The sequence below is a fragment of the Etheostoma spectabile genome, chromosome 15 (genome assembly GCF_008692095.1).
Source record: "Etheostoma spectabile isolate EspeVRDwgs_2016 chromosome 15, UIUC_Espe_1.0, whole genome shotgun sequence".
NCBI classification, from domain to species: domain Eukaryota; kingdom Metazoa; phylum Chordata; class Actinopteri; order Perciformes; family Percidae; genus Etheostoma; species Etheostoma spectabile.
Window position 1 is genome coordinate 14,459,414 of NC_045747.1, and position 21,928 is coordinate 14,481,341.

The 21,928-nt window shown below is 40.1% G+C and overlaps 4 protein-coding genes across 11 annotated transcripts in view; 3 read left to right on the forward strand and 1 right to left on the reverse strand.

Annotated features, from left to right (window-relative positions):
• nkiras2 (NFKB inhibitor interacting Ras-like 2) overlaps positions 1 to 3,291 on the reverse strand; it is a 4,273-nt gene extending 982 nt beyond the window's left edge. Inside the window, exons 1-4 of one of the 5 annotated variants that reach the window (XM_032536706.1) lie at positions 3,164 to 3,291; positions 2,212 to 2,328; positions 1,218 to 1,459; positions 1 to 467 (exon numbers count right to left, since the gene is read on the reverse strand). The exon at positions 1 to 467 is cut by the window's left edge and continues 982 nt beyond it. In XM_032536706.1, coding sequence (XP_032392597.1) covers positions 225 to 467; positions 1,218 to 1,459; positions 2,212 to 2,305 — 579 coding nt within the window. In that variant the 5' untranslated portion in view covers positions 2,306 to 2,328; positions 3,164 to 3,291 and the 3' untranslated portion in view covers positions 1 to 224. Of the gene's footprint in view, positions 468 to 1,217; positions 1,460 to 2,211; positions 2,329 to 2,517; positions 2,610 to 2,720; positions 2,849 to 3,163 lie in introns of those variants that run through there. The other 4 variants (XM_032536704.1, XM_032536703.1, XM_032536705.1 and 1 more) reach the window with 4 other exon arrangements.
• Positions 3,292 to 3,505: 214 nt separating this feature from the next.
• On the forward strand, positions 3,506 to 11,296 carry dnajc7 (DnaJ (Hsp40) homolog, subfamily C, member 7). 2 transcript variants are annotated; one of them, XM_032536698.1, is made up of 14 exons: positions 3,506 to 3,641; positions 4,412 to 4,500; positions 4,628 to 4,752; positions 5,680 to 5,793; positions 6,091 to 6,165; positions 6,317 to 6,435; positions 7,273 to 7,426; positions 7,677 to 7,841; positions 8,422 to 8,513; positions 8,667 to 8,740; positions 8,856 to 9,002; positions 9,121 to 9,273; positions 9,780 to 9,851; positions 9,956 to 11,296. In XM_032536698.1, exons 1-14 carry the CDS (start codon positions 3,568 to 3,570, stop codon positions 9,991 to 9,993), a joined length of 1,491 nt encoding a protein of 496 aa, XP_032392589.1. In that variant the 5' UTR covers positions 3,506 to 3,567; the 3' UTR covers positions 9,994 to 11,296. The 2 variants fall into 2 exon arrangements, with proteins under 2 accessions (XP_032392589.1, XP_032392590.1); XM_032536699.1 differs by having other exon boundaries at positions 9,780 to 9,842.
• Positions 11,297 to 11,444: 148 nt separating this feature from the next.
• odad4 (outer dynein arm docking complex subunit 4) lies at positions 11,445 to 15,252 on the forward strand. Of its 2 annotated transcripts, none has more exons than XM_032536701.1 (11): positions 11,445 to 11,713; positions 12,389 to 12,520; positions 12,736 to 12,889; positions 12,995 to 13,056; positions 13,273 to 13,423; positions 13,658 to 13,873; positions 13,968 to 14,175; positions 14,247 to 14,333; positions 14,515 to 14,711; positions 14,873 to 14,973; positions 15,070 to 15,252. In XM_032536701.1, the coding sequence occupies exons 1-11, from the start codon at positions 11,588 to 11,590 to the stop codon at positions 15,103 to 15,105; spliced, it is 1,470 nt and encodes a 489-aa protein (XP_032392592.1). In that variant the 5' UTR covers positions 11,445 to 11,587; the 3' UTR covers positions 15,106 to 15,252. The 2 variants fall into 2 exon arrangements, with proteins under 2 accessions (XP_032392592.1, XP_032392593.1); XM_032536702.1 differs by lacking the exon at positions 11,445 to 11,713 and adding an exon at positions 11,728 to 11,961.
• Positions 15,253 to 16,587: 1,335 nt separating this feature from the next.
• On the forward strand, positions 16,588 to 21,602 carry cnp (2'',3''-cyclic nucleotide 3'' phosphodiesterase). 2 transcript variants are annotated; one of them, XM_032536697.1, is made up of 5 exons: positions 16,588 to 16,750; positions 18,210 to 18,401; positions 18,456 to 19,775; positions 19,894 to 20,015; positions 20,255 to 20,704. In XM_032536697.1, the coding sequence occupies exons 2-5, from the start codon at positions 18,248 to 18,250 to the stop codon at positions 20,702 to 20,704; spliced, it is 2,046 nt and encodes a 681-aa protein (XP_032392588.1). In that variant the 5' UTR covers positions 16,588 to 16,750; positions 18,210 to 18,247. The 2 variants fall into 2 exon arrangements, with proteins under 2 accessions (XP_032392588.1, XP_032392587.1); XM_032536696.1 differs by having other exon boundaries at positions 18,210 to 19,775; positions 20,255 to 21,602.
• Positions 21,603 to 21,928: the final 326 nt, after the last annotated feature.

Sequence of the window (21,928 nt, forward strand, 5' to 3'; positions counted from 1 at the left end):
TTTCACCAAAACATCAAATATGAATGCTATACTAATACCAACAGTACTCACTGTATATACATTTCCATACAATCATCCTGCCATTTCTCCACACTCTCCAAACCAACTCTTACTACCTCAATCCTTCATAATGTTTAAATAGTTTTTTGGCAAAACTAAGTTCTCTTTAACACTCCTCTTCTCCCTTTGCTTCCCTCTTCAACATGACAATGGTGTCTGGTCATTTAGCTGTCTGTAGAACCACTGCCCTTATTCTTATTGCGACTGAGAGGGAAAGTGGACTTGCTCTGTGGCTGGGTCATTTTGCTGGCCAGGTAGACAAAGGGTTCGATCAGTGTGCGCCGGTCCACCACTGACACCTCCCACAGACGCACCTTCTCATTCTTCGCCCAGTTCTGGGCCATGTTGGAGTCAACTCGCCTCTCATCCTGCTTATCCAGCTTGTTACCCAGCACAACAATGGTCACCTGTGGATCAAGATCATCAGGTTAGCCCCAAGTCAGAGTAATGTCTAGCTCTGTCCACATGGGTTCACTACATCAGCTACAGTATTAGTGATAGTAACAGCTATGGCCTGTTGTCTGTTGGGACTTTAAGAAAATCAGAAGAAAAATAACATTCAAATTAATCATATATAGATAATTATATATTACATATATAGACAATAATTGAAATTGAAGAAAACTATTGTGGGTTCTCTAGATTGGTCAGTCCCCTCTAAATCAAGACCGGGTACTTTGGTACCAAATTCTGAAAACGGTACTCGTTTTTCTACAGTACGGTAGGTACCGGGGATGCACTTCTTACGGACATTATGGGGGTAGTATACGCCTACAAGGTCTGACGCTAATTTCTGGAGAAGAAGATGAACGCCAGCTAGCATCTTCGTTGCCGTGCGAGGGCATGACCACCGTGAGCCTCTGGCTTTACAGTAACATTAAATCTACAGCAACAGCTTTCCAAACTTCACCTGGAGCTCGCAAACCAAAAGTAAAGTCTGTTTCTCTCTGCTGTTGTCCGTTAGTCTTGTTTTAGCGGAAGTCTAAAAGGGCAAAGAGAAACTAACTAATTAAACATACAAGATGTTACCTCTGGCTGTGTGGTGATGCCAGAATTCAGAGCAGCGGGCTGTGGGTTCAGATGACTGGGGGCATTTTCTCCAGACTACATGTAAATCACGTTCTCTATTCCCAACCATATATGGGTTGAGTCCTCACCTCTTTCTTGTCTCTCTGACGGTCAATGTCCTTCTTGAGGGCCTCCATCCGCTTAAATGACTCTTTATTGTCAATGCTGTAGACCAGTACAAAGCCATCAGCAAATGTGTAGTAATGTCGAGGAAACTCCATCCCATCCCGGAGTCCGCGGGTGTCATAGAAGCGCACCTGCTCTCGTGTGCCACGGTCAGTTTCTATGGAGCTGATGTATATATCCTCCAGGGTCTCCATGGGCTCTGAACCTAACCATTGATAAACAAAGACAGGCATGTATGGTTTGCTATTCTATATATACAGTAAGTATTAAGACAAATGCTTGTAATTAATACATTATAACTGAGTACTTTTAGATTTCCTTACTTGAAAGAAATAGAAATAAACTTTGTATGATTGGGTGTCAAAAAACATATGACGAAATTTCACATTACACATGAGAGTCTTAATCTGGAGTTACAAACTGCAGTCATTTTTACCTCACAGAATCTAATTTGTCTGTGTGTGTGTGTGTGTGTGTGTGTGTGTGTGTGTGTGTGTGTGTGTGTGTGTGTGTGTGTGTGTGTGTGTGTGTGTGTGTGTGTGTGTGTGTGTGTGTGTGTGTGTGAGTGAGAGAGATGTATTCTAGCAGCTGCTCCTATGCCTCCCTCGGAAATAAAATAGAATAAAAGAAAATAGAAAATATTTTACACTTTTACAAATGTATGTACCAGACTTAAGTTTTAGGGTTGGCGAATTTCTGAAACTAGGAAGATATCCAGTTGCAAAAAAAAGCAACAACAAAAAACATGCTTTGTAGAGAAAAAAATGTAATGTGTAATGCTGGTCTTTAAAGTGTTTATCTCCATGAGCGAGTTGACTATTTATTGTAATTTACCTATACTGTAATTAAAATAATATACCTGTATTAACATAATTTTGACAATCAAAGTGTTTACTGTGTATGCAGTGCATCAAAAGCAGGTAAATGGTCATATATGAACTGAGGCAAACGGCATACCTGCAACATGATTGGCGTACAGTAGTTGTTCCAATACAGCTGTTTTACCAACTGCAGCCTGGCCACACACAACCACCTTACAGCTTTTGACCATGACTTACTCTCGGATCATAAAATCTGTTTTTCGGAGCAGATACACAAATAGAAAACTGTCAAAAAATATGTTACAATGTCAGTACATATAGCTCATAGCATAGCATTGTACTATACATGCGTTTTAAGTAACCACAATTCTAAAATGTGATTATGTTATTAACAATTAATAACTTAGAGAGAATAAAGATAGCAAAAATATAAACAATACACGTTAGTCATGCTGATATGTTACAATAACGTAAGCTAGCTGAGTATGCTAACGTTTCTCCAGTCCATGAAATTAGGAAATAGCTTAGCATTTGCTTTCGGGGAGATACACAGCGAGCCGACTAAAAGTCGTGTCATCAAAAACATATACGCTGCTATTAGCTACCGGCAGCTAGATGTGTATTAGCTATAAGAATAATTTGTACTTGCAAGAAAAATGCGTCTCTTCATGGAATATAAGAATTTCTTTCCTTACCTAACGGATTTGTGACTACTTCCTGTTTACAGTCCAGGAAACATATAAAGAAGGACGAGTCATCACTATCGTCATTGGTGCCTGCCAAGCCCATGGCCAAGCCTGTCTGTGTCTGTATATTTATTTATATTTATTAACAGTCTATGGTGCCAAGCTGGTAGTATTTAAAATAGGCTACTATAGTGTTACTGGAAATTGTAAAAGAGCATTTCCATGATAATAGAGTATTTTTGTTATAAATAGCTAACCAATTATTAAAGTTGTTACTGACTAATATTCCGGAGGTTTAACATTAGCCAGCTTTAATATTTCTTATCATTGTCATGATGTGGCGCTAATCGACATATTATCATGCCTTAAATTAAAATATCGGGACCACTTATGATCACTTACCCCCGGTCAGAACAAGGAGAGGTGTGAGTGACAGCTGCTTCTTTCTTAATTGTGCTATGTTGGTCGGACTTGCCCTGTTTGGGCTTTTGTCATGATGTGGCAGCTATCTACGGGGGTTGCAGCTTCTGGACAGATGAGCCACATCTGTTAAAGACTATAACAAGGAAAACAAAAACACACATTTATAGAAAAAAAAACAACTTAAAAAACGTCAATTAGCATTGTTCAACCAAAGATGAAAACAACACGAATATGATGGGACTTGCCACCCCACTAACTGTAACTCGCGACAAAGTCTGGCACAAATGTAATGACGTATGACGGTTCCTTCTTTCTATTTTCCTTGTTGACAATGTACGTAACGACTGCAGTATGTGGCCACGCCCCTCCCCATTGACGGCAAAATGGCGACGGAGAACTGTGATGCTGTGAACATGGACCCTGACATGGAGCTGCTCAGTGACGAAGAATTAGAAAGGTGAAACAAATTAATACTTTGTTGTCAGCGGCAGAATTTCATCCATAACGAAGCGTCTTACTAACATGTGTAATTAAAAGTCCTTCCTGTATAAACTTTCTTCGCGCTTCGCACTATGAAAGCTACCGAGCGCGCCACCGCTGTTGAGCTAAAGTCTGCCCCGGATAGCCTTTAGCTTGACTGTCCTGCTCTTAGCTAGCTCCTGTGCTGGATTTTTGGGTTGCAGTCGGGAATGTAATATCTATACATCTGTCATTACTGCCATGAGTACCGCTTTCACATGATCAGGATTTTTCCCAGTGTGCAACTATCTGGATGACTAGCTAGCTAGCTAGCTAGCTAGTTAATGACACCAGTCACTCACAGTGCATGGTCGTGATGTAAAACATGAAAGACTTCCAAAAAAAGTAACGGCAGTGGCCCACAGCATGGTGTCATATGTTCCTGGCTCTGCTCCCTGTCAGCTTCACAAAATAGCTGTGAGTTTGATTGGAGTAGGCACTTCTGCCCTGCTGGTTTGCCTCTTTCTATGTTTAGCTAACTCAGTCACAATACTAGACATGCTCTCTTTACACGTGATGACGAATGTGATGCCCAGACTTAACAGTCTTACACTTTAAAGTTAGTTTTTTTTCACCCGATAATTTCAGTAATCTGTTAAACAACCCACACCCGTATAGTTGTGCTCTGTCTATAACTACTCTATCTGCTCTATAATTTATCTGCTAAATTTGCCTATTTTTAATTACTTTTTGTCCACCTTTACACAGGGAAGCGGAGGGCTTCAAAGAGCAAGGCAATGCCTTTTATATCAAAAAGGATTATGCAGAAGCATTCAATTATTACTCCAAGGCCATAGGTAATTATCCCTAAATAATTGGATTCACTCTTCCTGTTTGTCGATGGGATTTTCTGTTTGGATAAGAAATACAAGTTGGAGTTCTGTCTGTCCTTGATAGAATGTCAATAACTTCTTTGTTATACAGACATGTGTCCAAAGAATGCAAGTTACTATGGAAACCGGGCAGCCACGCTAATGATGTTGTGTCGGTACAGAGAGGCTTTAGAGGATTCCCAGCAAGCAGTACGACTAGATAACGACTTCATGAAGGTACACATGTACTCATGTAATGTCTTATGTTGTTAAGACTTTTCACTCTGCAATGTGCAATTTGTTCTGAGTAGGGCTGGCCAATAAATTGATATTATATCAATATCATGATATGAGACTAGATATCGTCTTCAATTTTGGATATTGTAATATCGTGATATGGAATAAGTGTTGTCTTTTCCTGGTTTTAAAGGCTGCATTACAGTAAAGTGATGAACTTACCAGGCTGTTCTAGCTGTTCTATCATTTGCCTTTCCCCCACCTCGTCATTATATTCACATTACTGAAGATTAATTGTAAATCTAAGTGTGAAAATATTTTGTCAAAGCATCGGTTGTCAACACTACAATATTGCCGCAATATCGATATTGAGGTATTTGGTCAAGAATAACGTGATATCTGATTTTCTCCATATCGCCCAGCCCTAGTTCTGAGTGTTATTTATGTACCCTTTCCTCAGTCTGCCTCCTCTACTAATGCTTTGCTACATGTTGTCTTACATTTTCTAGAATGCTCTGGACAATTACTAGAGAAGGGACATGTGTGTTTGATTTAGCAGTGATTTGTGTACCATAAATAGCATTTACGTTATAATATCATAAGATATAATTAATTTGGCAGGTGGTCTTGACCTTGGCCTTTGAGTGTAGTTGTTTACTACATCACAGAGCTATGCACATGTTTAACTTTTAGAATGACAAGTCTTATGCATGTATACATTTTTGTTTACAGTGCTATATAGCTCCTCAATACATAAGCTACAGCACATCCCTATTGTAGTTCAGTGGGTTGCAAAAGGGATAAAAATTTGTGTCCTATAACAAAGTCATGGTTTGGTTTTTGGGACACAGTGCCCAACTGCTTTCAACCAGGGAACTGAGGGACGTTATCACTTCAGTTTGTGAACTGTTAATCTTTTACCCACAGGGCCATCTGCGAGAGGGCAAGTGCCACCTGTCCCTTGGCAATGCTATGGCTGCCAGCCGCTGTTTCCAGAGGGTTCTGGAGCTGGAGCCTGACAACAGCCAGGTCCAGCAGGAGGTGAGTTGGCCTCAGTTTGACAGAGCATGATTTGACAACTTGGACATGACTATTTACTATCGGATCAACTTTGGCCAAGCTAGAGCAAATAAAGTGGAAAAAGTCATATACTTAGCAGTTAAAGGGGAGATCAACTAGAATTACTGTTAATTTTCAAAGAGAAGGCCAGGAGGCAAGTCTTAGGTTATTCTCAGACTTACTGCTGCTTGCATTGACCAGGTTTTACAAGCACTAAGTATGGCACAAAATCTATTATATGTCTTGAAGTTGTCACTGAATTCCACAAATTCCTTTCAGCTGAAGAATGCAGACTCCGTCCTTGAATATGAGAGAATGGCAGAGATAGGATTTGAGAAGAGAGACTTCAGGATGGTAAGCTACACAGTGTTAACAATCTTATTATAATTATGATTATACATTGTACATACAATGTATATTTTTTTCTATTAGGTGGTATGCCAGTCAACAGTAACAGTTATGTCAAGCCACACAAAGACTGCAGATGTTTTGTGGTTGTCTCTAGGTTGTTTTTTGCATGGACCGTGCCTTGGAGTCTGCCGTAGCCTGTCACAGGTTCAAGATACTGAAGGCAGAGTGCTTAGCCCTGCTGGGACGCTACCCAGAGGCTCAGTCTGTAGCCAGGTAAAACAGCATATTTAAAAAAAAATACTTCAAATCACTTATTTAATTGACATTATTGGAATTTGTCACAATGTGCGCAGGGTGAAAACAGAATAACACACATGGGTGTGCATGTGCCATGCAGCTCTCATTATGACATATTAGTGAAATGCTTATCAGGACACAACAAATCAGTAATCGTGTATCCCAGAGCTGCGTAGAAACAGGAAAATTATGATGTATGAACTGAAAGAAGTAATGTAAAATACACAGATCTGAAAAGTAAGACACTGCCATAGAGCTAGAAAATGTCAATAAATGTTAGTCTCTGACTGCACAAGGTTTGCTATTTCTTATATTACAATTTTGTGAGCTGACTCTTAAGTGAATATAAGTATGCTAGATAATTAAAAGATGTGGGCTTTAACACCTGGTGATTTTAAAAAACATGGGTCTGAGAAGTATAAGCTTTTCCACAAATTTGCAATTACAGCTCTTAAAAAATGGCACATTCTTAAATTGACCACCCCAACCGTGTTTATTTGCCTTACAAATAAAGGTATACAAATTTGTGTCCTATAACAAAGTCATGGTTTAGTTTTTGGGACACAGTGCCCAACTGCTTTCAACCTGGCCTTCTCATTGAGAATTAACAGAAACTCTAATGAACCATCAGTTGCTTGTTCACTGTCCCATCACTGCTGGAAGCATATCAAAAGTTTGCTGCAGTTTTCAGATGTCGACTAAACCTTTGAAGATGATGGCACACATACCACATTTGTTACGTGATTTCTCCAGTGTTTTTATTTTTATATGCTTGCATGTTAGCATTAATATGTATTATTTGTTCCTCTTTAGTGATATTCTGCGAATGGAGTCCACCAATGCAGATGCACTGTACGTGCGTGGCCTTTGTCTGTACTATGAGGACTGCATTGACAAGGCTGTCCAGTTCTTTGTCCAGGCCCTGCGCATGGCTCCTGACCACGACAAGGCTCGGCTCGCATGCAGAGTGAGTCACTCAGTAGATAAGAGTTTAATTAATCAAATTTAACAAAAAACAAAAACAAAAAAAAGGGAATTTCTATGAATACAACCATTACATTTATGTCTAATAAAACATTTTACTCTGAAAGCGAATGATAATTGCCCACAAAGAGTCAACATTGGGGTTTTCTCTCATCCATTTAAGTCTGATTGACATTGCTGTTAAGGTAGAGTAGCTTTTTTTACATTGTCCTGTGTATTTATTGTCTTTCCAGAATGCCAAAGCACTGAAAGCTAAGAAGGAGGAGGGGAACAAGGCGTTCAAGGAGGGAAGCTTTGAGGCAGCCTATGAGCTGTACTCTGAGGCACTAACAATAGACCCCAACAACATCAAGACTAACGCCAAGCTGTACTGTAATAGGGCCACTGTTGGATCCAAGGTGAGGAACATGCACAGGAGAGATGCCATTGGTTGCATCAACATCTGACAAGTTGTTTTGGGTGGTCAACTGTAAAATGAATCTTAGCATCCTTGGTGGCTATTTGCTAATAGCCACTGAGGGCTAAAATGTTGCTCAGTGGTTATCCAAGCTAGGATATTTGTATTCATACATTAGTAGGTAAGATTAGTACATATTGCAGAGGGGGCAAACAAAATACAGAGAAGTAAAGAGAAATGGGAAAAAGTGACTAAAGATTGTTAGATGCACAGGAACACAGTCAAACAAAACTACAACCTATGGGTTAGTTTTTATAATGGTAGATGAATCATGCATACATTGATATATTGGCATATGACATACCCCATGCACATAACACACATACATACACACCCTCCTTTAGTTATTTAAAGTCATTTACTTTTCAAAGTTCTCATTTAGTCCTACTGATGGTGTAAGGTGTTTTGGTATCTTTGCCATTATTCTACTTTATTTTGTCACATCAAGAGAACTTGGCCACTACTCTCTGTCTCTGCCGCACATGCACACACACACACTTTTTTTCTTTTTCTTTCCAAAGCTGAAGAAATTAGAACAGGCCATTGAAGACTGCACGAAGGCCATTAAACTGGATGAGACCTACATCAAGGCCTATTTACGGAGAGCACAGTGGTACGTCCCAGGTTTTCAAACTTGGTTGTTAATACAAGACAGTGGGTTCTGTGGTTTTCAGAAACAGAGGGAAGTGTCATCATGTGCACTTACATTTTACTGTTCAAACTGGGTAAGAAAAACAGTAACAGACGTGTGCATCCTGTGCTGCAGCTACATGGACACAGAGCAGTATGAAGAGGCAGTGCGAGATTATGAGAAGGTTTACCAGACAGAGAAGACAAAAGGTGAGAGTCAGACTCCTCTTTTGTGGCTGAGCTGACACAGCTCTCAGGACAGACATGTCCTCCTTATTATGCTTAATTGTTTGATAACATGTCCTGTCTCTTCTTTATTTTCTAGAACACAAGCACTTTCTGAAACATGCCCAGCTGGAGTTGAAGAAAAGTAAGCGGAAAGATTACTACAAAGTGCTTGGGGTGAATAAGAATGCCACAGAAGATGAGATCAAGAAAGCTTACCGCAAACGGGCGCTGTTACATCACCCAGGTACTTGACTGAAGAAAAATAATGGAAAAATCATTATCCAGTTTTATGTAGTATTGTATATACACTTGTCCCTCAGCCTGAATGACTTTTATACTTATTCCCCCCTCCTTCCCGTCAGACCGTCACAGTGGAGCTAGTCCTGAGTTGCAGAAGGAAGAGGAGAAGAAGTTTAAGGAGGTGGGCGAGGCTTTCAGCGTGCTTTCGGACCCAAAGAAGAAGGCTCGCTATGACAGCGGTCAGGATCTGGAGGATGACGGCATGAACATGGGAGGTCAGCACCTGGGCAAGCCTTGGGTGGGAGTGGGCAGTCTTAAAAGTCCCATGGCATGACAATTTCACTTTTATGAGGTTTTTTAACATTTAATATGAGTCCCCCACTGGCTAGAAATGGCGATAGGTTTAAATCGTCCCCTGGGTATCCTGCTCTGCCTTTGAGAAAATAAAAAGCTCAGATGGCCTGATCTGGAATCTTGCCCCTTATGAGGTCATAATGGGCAAGGTTACCTCCTCTTTCCCTGTTTTTTTCCGCCCAGAGAATTTGGTCCGCCCATACCCGTGGATTTCTGGAAAAAGGCTTCAGATATGGTATTAGGGGACCACTAGGGTCTATATACAGTAAAAGCATCCAAAGAGCTTTAGGGTGAACAAATTAAAGTACAAGTCACGTCAGAACTAATGAACAACCATGTGTTTATTAATAAACACATGGTTTTTACGGTAAGAAGCTGGCTGGAAAGTTCTGTTTTGATGTTGATTCTTGTATTTTGTCTCCACCAGATTTTGATGCCAACAACATTTTCAAGGCGTTCTTTGGAGGCCCAGGGGGGTTTAGTTTCGAAGGTAACTCAGGTACTACATGCTTAAAAAAGCTGTGAGAAATTATGCTTTTCTATTCTCAACCATTTAGAATGACGTTCAATAACATCACTAATTGACCTGTTTGTTTGTTTTAGCATCTGGACCAGGAAATTTCTTCTTCCAGTTTGGTTAACTGGAGGATTTGTCTACCTAAACAGTTACTACATCAGGACTTTTCAACAATGTCAACCCCTGACCCACCATCCATATTTAATGACTGATTGCAAGTCAGATTCCTGTCTATGCCATTGACTGAATGAATGCTACCCAATGACCACATGCAACAAATGATTTAAACCTGTATTGCAAGGACACCAAGACGGCACCGACTGAGTTCATAGTGTTACTGGTTTTGGATTTAGTTTTCTTCCTTTCAGAATCAAACAAACTTTAAAGTCCTTAATGGCTAGCAACACTGTTCCAAATATTTTCTGGATTTTTGAGATAGCAGAGATTGTGCAGCTATTGTATGAGAGCTTTTAGGGATCCATGCAGGAAGTGACATCCTGCGGAAACTCTAGAGATGCAACTGAGCATTTAGCAAGCTATCATCGGGCTTGTCTCAACGTGAGGGGGCATTCTCTGCATGATAATAGTTAATAACTTGCTTAATGATTTTCTTGCTTAAGAAAATCCCTTGGCAAGCAGCACCTTCCCCTTTTGAAGAATGTGCCAGAAAGACAGTTGGCTGCTACAAATTCGCACTGAAAACTGCCTCCTTGTCATAAGCCAACAAGAGCATTTTTTTTATTATTATTTACAGCTGGAGCCTAGACCTACACGTACAGTACAGCTGAAGCACATTAGAAAGATGGCAGTGAAGACAGCTGTGCTGGCTTTGTTGCCAGCAAAGTCCCCCTCCCTCTAATTCTCACAAGTTTTATGTTTGATGTTGCCATTCACAGATTGCTGCATTGTACATTTTACTGGAATGTAAAGTGTTCATTTGTGAAAGTTTAATCCCTTTTTTTATTTTGATATGTATATTTATTGAAAATTTGCTGTCTGATAGAACAATCGATGTAAGATGTGGACACCTTTCTGTTATGTAAAAGTTTGAAAGAGACACTGATTATGAACATCCCGTTGACACAAATTCAGGAAGATAATTGTTTTGTTTACATGTTTCTACATGAAATATGCAGAAATAGATACTACTCTGTATGTACCTTTAAATATGATGCAAGTTTACTTAGTGTAACAGATAAGCATACAAATGGAACAAATATGTTTGCTATTGTGGAAGAAAGTAATTATGAGATATGTTCAGTTACTTCCTGTTGATGAGCGTGTTGTTCAAATGGTGCACTTAATGATGACAAGAAAAGCGTCCTCATCTTTGCTCATTGTTTTTGCCCTTATGGTGAAATCATCCTCTATCCTTGAAAAGTATCAGCTGTTTCAATAAAGTTGACATCCTCTGGGTTTCCCCTAAAGTGTTTGTTTTTGTTTTGTTTTAAAGCCATTGTGTTAATTATTTCAATAGTAGTATTTGATAACAAGGTCGTCATCAACAACCAATACATGGTAATTTCTTGCCACATTAACCTTGAGAGATGGTTCTTTTTCATGTACGCCGGACAAGCAGAAGATGGCAATGTTGACCGCTCTTGGTTTGTTAGTGTGGTTGCTAGGATACCAGTTCAACGGAGATGCTAGTCTTTTTAGCTAACTAGCTAGATGAGTTAAGTAGTCTGCAAGCGTTATGACACAAACGTTTGCATAAAATGTCAGACACAGACTGTATTCAAGATGTTCAGAAGCCGAAGGGCGTATTCTCTACTTTATTGGCCGATGGGGATTGGCTGTACATTAAAGGAGAATATAAAAAGGCTATAGCTAGCTACACAACGGTAAGTAACGTTATCTACCAGGGCATGGTTAACGTTAACGTTACACGACCAACTGAAGCTTATCATCGTCCTATTGTGATAGCTACAGAACATTTTGGAATTACAATAATGTTACTTTAGTCAAGGTTATCAGCTTTTCTGCTGTATGTGTGCACAGTCAATTTAACTGTCTGCATTGCTCTCAATGTACCTCTGAAAATGACACACCGGTAACCGCTTTTTTAAAAGGACAACAAAGCGGGACAAGGGTAACTTTAGGGAATACACACGCACACACACACACACACACACACACACACACACACACACACAATCTTTTGACCAGCAACATAAATTAAATATGTTTATACGAGGCAAGTGTTTCTGTAAGGTGACAATATAAATAGTGCAAAGTACTAAATGTTGAGTGGGTGGATATGCACAGAATGCATGTATGTCTATACAGCATGTAAGATTTATATTGACAGTGTCAGTGCGTGATGTTATGTGCACGTTAAAAATGGCGTGCATTTTATGTAAAAATATAATCTATAATGGAAGAACTTGAAAGTGGATGTTTAAGTGGATGACTTTTATTTTTTTCCAACTGTTCATCAGAGTGACAGCCTGTGGAATGAAACTGTTCTTGTGTCTTTTAAAAGCATGTAGGAATATCTTGTTTTGGTCTTTGTTTAGGCACTGATTTTAAAGCCTGATGACAAGACCTGCTTTGTTGGTCGAGCCAAATGTTACCTGAAGATGGGGCAATCAGACAACGCTTTAAAAGCTGCAGAGGCTTCACTCAAACAAGACAAGTCATTTTTTGAGGTAAACAGCAAGTTACAGTAATGTTGTAAAGAAGAATAGAATCAATGTAATAGTTTGTATAGAATCTAAGTAATGTAATATTTAATAAGTGAATAAATAATTAATATATTAAATTAAATCAGTGTACTCAACTAATTGACAGCCCTCAAGTTAGCACCTTATGACATTATGAAAATTAAAGCGCGTGAGCATTTTGTTTTCCTGATTCGTTTTAGGGTTTGTACCAGAAGGCTGAAGCATTGTACTACATGGGAGAATTTGAATTTGCCCTGGTGTTTTACCGCAAAGGACAAAAGTTGCGACCACAAATACAGGAGTTCAGACTGGGTATCCAGAAAGCACAGGAGGCTATAGAAAACTCTGTTGGCAGTAAGTAATTCAATACTATTTTGTGGCTTACGTTAAAATGTAGTTACATCATATAAAAATCCTCTTCACACCTTAAACCATTTGTTCTTTTCTGGCATCTTCTAGATCCTTCCTTTGTAAAACTGGAGATCAAGGGAGACCTCTCATTTCTCCAAAAAGATGAGGAGGTGAGTCTTTGTTGTGTTCCTCTTTAATAACCTGGTATTCAACAGGAAAACTTGGGAGTATAGGGTAAAAATAATTGTATGCATACAATCTTGGCTGGGAAAAGACCTGGTAACAAAGGATTACTTTCCTAGATTGTACGGTTATTTGAATGTAAAGTTCAACTCTGGCCTTTCCTTCTGATGCACAATATCATGTTTCTTGACTGACGGGTAAAGAGGGCACAGCCAGTTGCTGCTATTCCGAATCTGACGACAAAGAAAAAACAGCCGACCCAGAAGACCCCTAAGAGTGCGAAGACAACCAAACAACTGCTGGGAGAGTTTTACAGTGACAAGAAATATCTAGAAAACCTGCTTAAAGATGAAGGTACTTGTGGTATTTCACTTAGGGCACACAATATATATTTTTTACATTTTTTCGTACTGTTCGCGTCCACACCTCACTGTGCTTTTGTTTCTCTCTTTAATTCGCAGGCAGATTTAGTATGCAGTAGTGTAATCTTTATGTTACTCCTCCATATTTATTTAAACCCACCTACAATGATGTGTTTTTTTACTTTTAATAGAGTCATATTTAAAACTGTCAAACAATGATCTGCAGATTTGGTAAAAGGCAAGACGAAAAGTGGGGAACAATTGCAGGACGTCATTCAGGGCTGCCTCACATACCTTGACACTTGCACCGAGTTCTGGAACCAGGAGAAACCTATCTCTGCACAGGAAAAAGAGCATAAGCTCGAGCAGCAAAAACCCCTTCCAAGCGCACCCTCTGATCCTGTTCAGTTTCTACTGAAGTGCTTGGATGACATTGATGCAGGTAAGGCAGGCTTCTAGCTGAACTCCTGTCCTATTTTGATGATAAAATGCTTAATGTATGTTTGTTGTTGATGTATGTATGTTTGTTGTTGCAGATTTGATGTCTGGAAATGCAGAAGGTAGTCTCAATAAGGCAGAAGAAGTCATGACGATTGTGCAGGGCTGGTCAGAGAAAGAGGTGCCTAATAAGAAAGAGCTTTTGGGCAACCTGCACAGTTGTATTGGGAATGCCTTTATCGACCTGGGAGACCTTGGCAAAGCTTTAGACCATCATCATAAAGACTTGGAGTTCGCTAAACTGTGGTGAGTATTTGAATAGGAGTTGAATGTGTTATACAGTAGTTCAAATGTTCATTAATGTTTCTTATCAACAGCAAAATCCCAGATGCAATGTTCAGGGCTCTGGACAACATTGGGCGAATTTATGCTCAAATTGGACAGTTTTCACAGGCCATTGAGTTGTAAGTAAATAATGGAATAACAGCTGCATTTGTGTAACATATGATACTGCCGTCCTTTACTAAGCATGTTATTTTGATGGTAATCTTGTGTAGTCACACCTCTCTTGACAAGCAGTGTTTTTTATAAGTTTATTGACGATTTGTTGTTTTATTTTATTTTTTCTGTATATTTTCAATTCAGCTGGGAGAAGACGATTCCGTTGGTCCGTGGTGGTTTGGTGAAGACCTGGTTGTTTCATGAGATTGGTTGGTGTTACCTGGAGCTCAATTGCCACAAAGAAGCCCGAGACTGTGGCATCCGTTCAGTCGCTGCAGCTGATGAAATTGCTGATGAGAAATGGCAGATAAATGCCAATGTTTTGGTGGCACAATCAGAATGTAATGATTTCTTTTTCTAATTTTTGCAAAACTAATTACTGTGAAATGTCAGCTCATTTGCTGGAAATTTCAAAACTTTTTATAATGCGTCAGTGCTGTTGTTACTATACAAATGACAGACCTGCTCTCTGATTAGACAATTCCCTTCTGTTTCATGTCAGTGAAACTGGGAGACTTTGAATCCTCTGTCTCCCACTTTGAGAGAGCCTTGACCCTGGCCCAACTGCAAGAGGACCACTCTGCCATGAATGTCATTCAGAAGGTTCCCTCTCTGTTGTCATATAGCTTTCCCTTCTCCATCTTTGTAGATCCATATAAAGACTTTTTTTGTTGCTGACATTTATCATTCTGCTTTCAGGCCCTTGATGAAGCAAAGCAACACCTACCACAGTGACGATGTTCAGTCAAGATGCATGGTGATACGTTGTGATTCAGACTGCTAAGGGAGAAAAAGACCTACAGAAGACTACAATCGTCAAATAAAAGTTAATAGAACAAAAGAGACCAATAAAAGTCATCTCCCTCAAACGGTTAACTGAAATATTTGACTATTTATAAATGCAAACACTGCTTAAAATGTATTAATGCATTTTGATGAAAGCCTGGGAAACACGTTTTTCAATAATAATAATAATAATAATAAAACAATTGTCTCAGAACCAGTATCTGCTAGGTCTGGGTGCACAAAGGTTTGTGTAGTAACTTCTCAAAGGTCAAAATAAAAACAGTTCAGTAGGAAACACACTGGATCTTAGTACTTTATAAGATCATACTGCGAAATTCATAATGAGAGCATTTATCACACTGTGTCATAGATAGTAATGAATTGTGCAAATGTATACTGTTCTCTAAAGTTAAAGAGAAGCATGTATATGGGGAAGTGATTCAAAGCTCAATTTCTGGCCCGCATCTTTATTTTAAGTATTGCCGCTATTTTCAATTACAGTCCAAATCCATTTCTGAGGCTGCATTTTTTTGTCAGAATTCAATGAAAACTGAAACATCTATTATCTAGAAAATGTGTCACTTATATACAAAATACAGGGGAATCTCATCACACACTTTGACAAGCACACTGCAACCTGCCAACCATGAAGTCCTTTTGTCTTTTGATAACTTCAACATTTCCCGTACAGAGCTCTGCTTGCTGCAGGGAACGTCCCCTTGCCACATCTCAATTACATCTGTCAGCAGGCACACATGGGGTGATATACACACAGTTTAATGTCTCCTGCAGGGTTCACGCTAGTATACGTGTATTGTTTGTGTGTAGATCAGAGACAGTAGAACTACAATTTATGGGCATTGCCTGCCGTTTGGTTGTATCATTGTGTCTAAAGGTTTTATAATGAATGTGAAACTAAGCACTGTGTATCTTTTAATTAGAAGGGTTTGGTCATGTTCCAAAGCTAGTCTTAATGAATCTTGAGGAAGGTTTGACTGATACATTGTTGTATGCATATCCAAACCACTGTGGTCTTGAAACTCTTTGTATGCGAGGCCTACTTTTGGGGATAGTAGTTGTTTACAACAGCTTAAGGTGTATAAACACTAAAAGTATTAAGCCCTAATAAATATACATGCAATATGAACTGAAAAATGGTAAATAGTGGCAATTGTAAAAACATTTCAATTATTATAATTACATTTTTTTTTTTGAAAAAGGGGAGAGTAACCCTAAACATCCAGTAAACCCATCTTTATCATTTATGAACTTTATAGCCTTATTTTTATGTTTTATTCATGTTCTTTAAAAAAATAAAATACAAATTAAGGTTTAAAATGCTAAATACATATAGGTAACAAATCAACTTAAAGATATGTGGCACGGATGTATGAAAACAATCTTCTCCAGTATTGTCCTTCCGGTCTTCAGGGGCGTGTCCGTGGGCCCGCCCAGTTGCGCGTTCCCGAGAATTTCCGTTTTCCTTCTTGAAATGTGAAGCGGGTGCATGTCTGCGCCTAGCTTTGCCTTGTCATTATTCAGAAAGAAACGCGTGGTCAGCGGCCCCACCGACAGCTCCACTGCAACGTAACTGGTAAGCATTTTTAGCAAACAAAAGCCCTTCATACAGGATGCTGCATCTTGTCCATATATTATTTTTAAATATTTTTTTGCACAGCAGCCTAAGCTAAGTTGCTCCATAACATGTAGTGATTTAAAAAATCGCCACAAAAGCGTCAAACTTGTTCAGACGTGGCGCTGTAGCTAGTTATGTTAGAGCCAAATGTACTGGCTGCCACGCTAAATTGTTTTTGTCTGGCGTGCTAGCGTTAGGTGCACGCCACTCCCCGCCTGGCCGCATTGTGCTAGTTAATTAAATGTAATGTGTAAGGGCTACTGATTTTCTGTTTAAAACTATGTTTTATCACACATGGACGCAGTCTTTGACACTTATTATCCTTATTCGGGTAATTTATTTAGTCCAGACTTGCCATAAACACAAAAATAAGAATTCTCTCACTCACTGCGCCATTTACTGCTACTTTACCCTGCTCGTATATCGAATGAGATAAAGTTAAAAACATCTGAAAGTGTATATTCCCAATTTGCATCTGCTTAGTTTCGGATATATATATATAGGGTACGGTTTGTTTGTCTTTGTTGCTACATTGGGTTGTGAGAGCTTCCCCCTTCTTGTCTCATGACCCAATGTGGTTTTCACACATCTGTGTAGTCCAGCCTTTAGTAACACATACTGATATTTAAAATGACCTGCCACACGGTGGAGAATGTAATACTATGGAGTAATCACTTGACCGCGATGCCACGTTTTCTTGACTACCCTTTGTCTATATACAGTATGTCTACTGGCAAGGATGGGCGAAGTTAATTTAGCAAAACAAGGTTTTAAATACAGCCTTTTGCTTTCATACATGCTTATGTTTCTGTATCGCTGGCATACTGCCTTTCGTGTTCTTAACAAATGGAAATTTAAATTAGGAAGAGCTGTAGTGCCAAAATGTTGCCACCACCCCTACTGTGTGCACTAGAGTACAACACCACAACTGGCCACAAATGGACATTATAGCCTAAGGTTGTTGCAGAGTCATTGGATCGGATCGCCTCAGATAATACATTATATGGTATCCATATCCTGCACTTCCAAAATGTGTAATGTATAAAAAAGATCCACCCCCTACATCAACACTCTTTCTAAAACCAGGGTTATTGAGTAACTTCCTGTTTTGAGAAGTAATTACAACAGTCCTTATAAAACTTGATTTTGGCCTCTAGAAGGGCATGTGGCATGCAGAAGTGATAGTATTTATGAGTATATTCACACATATTATGTAAAAATAAGCCTGTGCATCAGACTATTTTAAATAGTGTTGGTCAAAGAACCTATTTTCTTTTTTATCAAAAGTAACTAACCGCATTCACGTTTAACTTAGACACATGGGCAAAAGTTGCTTAAGTTTGTTTGTATTTAAACATTCATTCCTCCATTGGTCTAAATAGCCACTTTGTCTCTTTCTTTCATTTATGTATTTAAGGTACATGGTGGTGTGTAAAGTCAGACTTTTAGCCAGACATGGACACCGAAAAGAGTGGTGAGGTTTTAGATGCGTCAGAAACTCCACAGCAAGACGAGACTCAAATGGAAAAAGAGTTTGTGTCAAAATTGGAGACACCAGAGGAATTCACTGAGCCCGAGAAGCCACCAGCTGCTGATGAAGAGACCGGGCAGCTGCCACTGAATGGTCACGATACACAAGTTGTGAACGTGAAAGAAACAGAAGAGTTGATTGTGACAGAAAATGTTACGCTGTCTGTGCAACAAACAGAAATGAAGATTGAAGACAGCTTGCCCAAAGAAATATCTGAAATGGAGGCAGTGCCTGCGGTGGCACCACCAGAATCAGATGAGTCATCTAAAAAGATCTCTGACCCAGTTGCAGCTTTAGACACAGAACCAGAAAACGCCCAGCCTAAACCGCAGCCTGCGCCAAAGAATGACCCAGAACCTTTGCCTGTGCAAACACCTCTGGCCGAGAGTGCCCCTGAACCAAAGCCAGAGAAGTTGGTAGAATCAGGTCCACAAGCTGAACTAGAAGAGCAAACAATACCTAAACCAACTGCACTGCAGCAGGCAGTAGATACACAGCCACCCAGCCAAGAGGAAAAAGTGTCACAACAAGTGAAAACTGAGACAGAATTGCAGACTGCAATGGAAACTGGGTCAGAAGAAGTAGCCAAAAAGAAAGTGGTAGAAGATGTTGCCGTTAAGCCAATTAGGGAGGTGGAAGAAGAAAAGCCAACAGAAGCTGTGACTACAAAGGAGGAGGCATCAGCTGAAGTTGAAAGTGTGAAACCTGCAGAAGACGAGAAGGAAGTTGAACCAGAAAAATCAGTTGACTCTAAAACTCTGAAGGGAGCTGAAGCAGCAGCATCAGCAGCAGGAAGCGTAAAATCTGAGAAGAATGATGCTGAACGTCAAAAGGAAGAGGAAACAGTCCCTGCTCCTAGCTCCCTCTCCTTTGCTCTCCTGGAACAAGAGCAGACCAAAAGCGCCCTGCAAACCTCTCGTACGCTTGTTGTGCTCAGGGGCCTTCCAGGAAGTGGTAAAAGCTACTTGGCACGTGTCATAGCTGATGCCTACAAAGACAACTGCTCTGTCGTCTGTGCCGATGACCATGGGGTAAAGCCAGAGAATCCAGAATCATCAGTGGAAGGATACAAGGCTCTGGATGAGGCTGTGGTGGCCTGCTGCAGTGCAGGAGCCGCTTCCTCTATACTGATGGTGGTGGATGACACCAACCACATCCAGGATCGACTGGCCCGTCTGTGGGAGATTGCCGAGCAGCACAACCTTGTCGCGGTCTTTTTGGAGCCATGTACTGAATGGCACAGAGATCCAGCACAGCTGACCAAGAAGACCAGGCGTGGACTGGAGGAAGCCCAACTGGAAGCCATGAGAGGTCAACTTGAGGAAATGTCCCTTCCTCTTTACTTTGGCTGGTTCCTTCTTTCCTCCATCCAGGACAAGGTAAGGTGCACAGCAATGGACTTCCTTAAAACGCTGGACACCTTGGAGGCCTTCAAGAAACACTTGATTGACTGTGAGTGTATTTAAAGTTATATTCATTATTACAGGTATTACACATAAAGTCTTAAGCTAAGTTAATGTCAACGCTTTGGCATTTTGAAGATGTTACTGATCTTGCCTTGTATTTTCAGTTACTGGGAAAGCCGAGGTGGATTTGGAGGAGTATTTTGAAGCCAAAGGAACTCTCCATTGCACAACAAAATTCTGTGACTATGGAAAAGCAGAAGGTGCCAAAGAGTATGCAGAGAAACCAGTAAGAAACCCGTCATTAAATTGTGTGCTTGTAAACAAATTTGCAGTAAGTAATCAGATAAAAATAGATCTGATGGCTACATCAGATCTATCACGTTATGTAAGCATGTTAAGTTACTACTATTAATTTTATTTCATGTATTGAGTGAACATTTCAAAGAGCAACATCCTAGCATAGTAATACTTGACAATATTAAAGTAAATTGTGTGATATTTCCTTTTATCATTTCCACTCTCCAGGCTGTTAAAGATTTCTATGGTTCTGCATTCGAGCTGTCCCTGAGTGCTCTCTTTGTGACTCCTCGCACTGTTGGTGCCAGAGTGTCCCTCACAGAGGAGCAGCTTTTGCTGTGGCCAGCTGATGCCGAAAAGGAGGCAGGGTCTCCCTCCATGCCTCTGGGAAACCGCGCCCATGTTACTCTAGGATGTGCCGAGGGTGTTGAGCCAGTTCAAACAGGTCTGGATCTGCTCGAAATCCTGGCACTGCAGCAGGAAGGCCATCAGGGGGAGCTCATCGAGGAGATGGAGCTTGGCTCGCTGACCTATTACGGAGAAGGAAGGTGGCTGCTCAGTCTCAGAGAGCCTATCTGCTCCCCAGCCTGCTTCTCCAGCTTCTATGGGCGCAAGGAGCTTGATCCGGCCAAAAAAGAACCCGAGAAGAAAAAGAAGCAAAAGTGCACCATATTGTAAATGGCAAACATGGGGATGTATGGCCGGGATGACTGGTGAATTAAAAAATAGGCTTACTCTGTGCAAGGTTTGTGCAGTGTTTAGGGTTTCAGTTATAGCCACCCTGAATCCACAAGCTGCGTGCCTTTTTACTGTTGATTTGCACCACAACCCAAGATGCCTTCAATCCAGTTAGGCTTGTTGTCAACGTTGTTCTATCTTGTTTCACATATCTGTGCCAGAGTTGCAGAACCTGGCCATTTGCTGAGGTGTTGGCTGCAGTTTTAGACTATGGTAGTATAGCCTCCTCCCACATCTCAACAGTAATCTAAAACTTAGATTTGCTCTTCTATATATGTCCGTGTCTCTCAGTATTCAAATGTGGGGAAAAAAAATAGGTACTTGTCATTGCATGCATCCCAGGCTAACAGTATCAGCATAGTAACACATTTCTGCCCTGCTAAAAGTACCTCCTGTTTTTCTTTTGGCTTAGTTGTAAGTGAAAAAGATTAGCTGTCATTTCAGTGTGCGATGCCTAGGAAGTAATTGTTACAATAGAATATGGGCCAAAGTTATCTATTTGATTAAGTGTATTAGAATCATTGTCATTTATAGAGGTCCTTCCTTGTAAAATCTTTGCACTGTGCCTAGTTTGAAAGGGAGAATGCTGATGAATTTGGCATTTTGTTTCAGCAGCTTGCACTTAGTACTTATCTAATGCTGTGAATCCAAGTTCATGTTTTGCAACTTTTCTACTGCGCAAGACTGCACCCTTGATCCCTTTTTATTCTCTTGAACACCACTTCATGTATTGTAACTGTACTCTTTGAAGGACAATTCCTACTTTGTGTAGCTCTTATGAATCACTATTTTTGCACTTGTTTTGTACACTTAATAAAAAAGAACATGCTTTGCTCCAATAATGCAACTGTCTGTGTGTTCAGTACTGCTAATGCAGTTTGGTGACTAGCATACAGCTTGGTAACTGCAACAGTTGATCTGCACATGTTCATTTTCTCAAAGCATGGGGTTGTAGTTGACCATATACACCAGCAGAGGGTACTCATCCTTTGTGTTGCGTCTCTGAAGACATTTGTGTTAAGATTCTTTTTAATTCATTTGATCTAGCCTCGTGTTCATTGTGTCAGAATTGGCTTCAACAGGGATAACTACCTCAGGACTATTCAAATACTGCATTTTGAAACATTGAAAACCCCACAGACTTGATTGCTCAATTTTTCTGAT

Coding starts and splice junctions, on each gene's coding strand:
- dnajc7 (XM_032536698.1), top strand. CDS start 3,568: ATGGCGACGGAGAACTGTGATGCTGTGAACATGGACCCTGACATGGAG. Junction 7,427..7,676: donor AGGCTCGGCTCGCATGCAGA/GTGAGTCACTCA, acceptor TTGTCTTTCCAG/AATGCCAAAGCACTGAAAGC. Junction 8,741..8,855: donor CCAGACAGAGAAGACAAAAG/GTGAGAGTCAGA, acceptor TTTATTTTCTAG/AACACAAGCACTTTCTGAAA.
- odad4 (XM_032536701.1), top strand. CDS start 11,588: ATGTCAGACACAGACTGTATTCAAGATGTTCAGAAGCCGAAGGGCGTA. Junction 12,890..12,994: donor TATAGAAAACTCTGTTGGCA/GTAAGTAATTCA, acceptor GGCATCTTCTAG/ATCCTTCCTTTGTAAAACTG. Junction 14,334..14,514: donor TTTTCACAGGCCATTGAGTT/GTAAGTAAATAA, acceptor TTTTCAATTCAG/CTGGGAGAAGACGATTCCGT.
- cnp (XM_032536696.1), top strand. CDS start 18,248: ATGGACACCGAAAAGAGTGGTGAGGTTTTAGATGCGTCAGAAACTCCA. Junction 19,776..19,893: donor CAAGAAACACTTGATTGACT/GTGAGTGTATTT, acceptor TTGTATTTTCAG/TTACTGGGAAAGCCGAGGTG. Junction 20,016..20,254: donor AAGAGTATGCAGAGAAACCA/GTAAGAAACCCG, acceptor TCCACTCTCCAG/GCTGTTAAAGATTTCTATGG.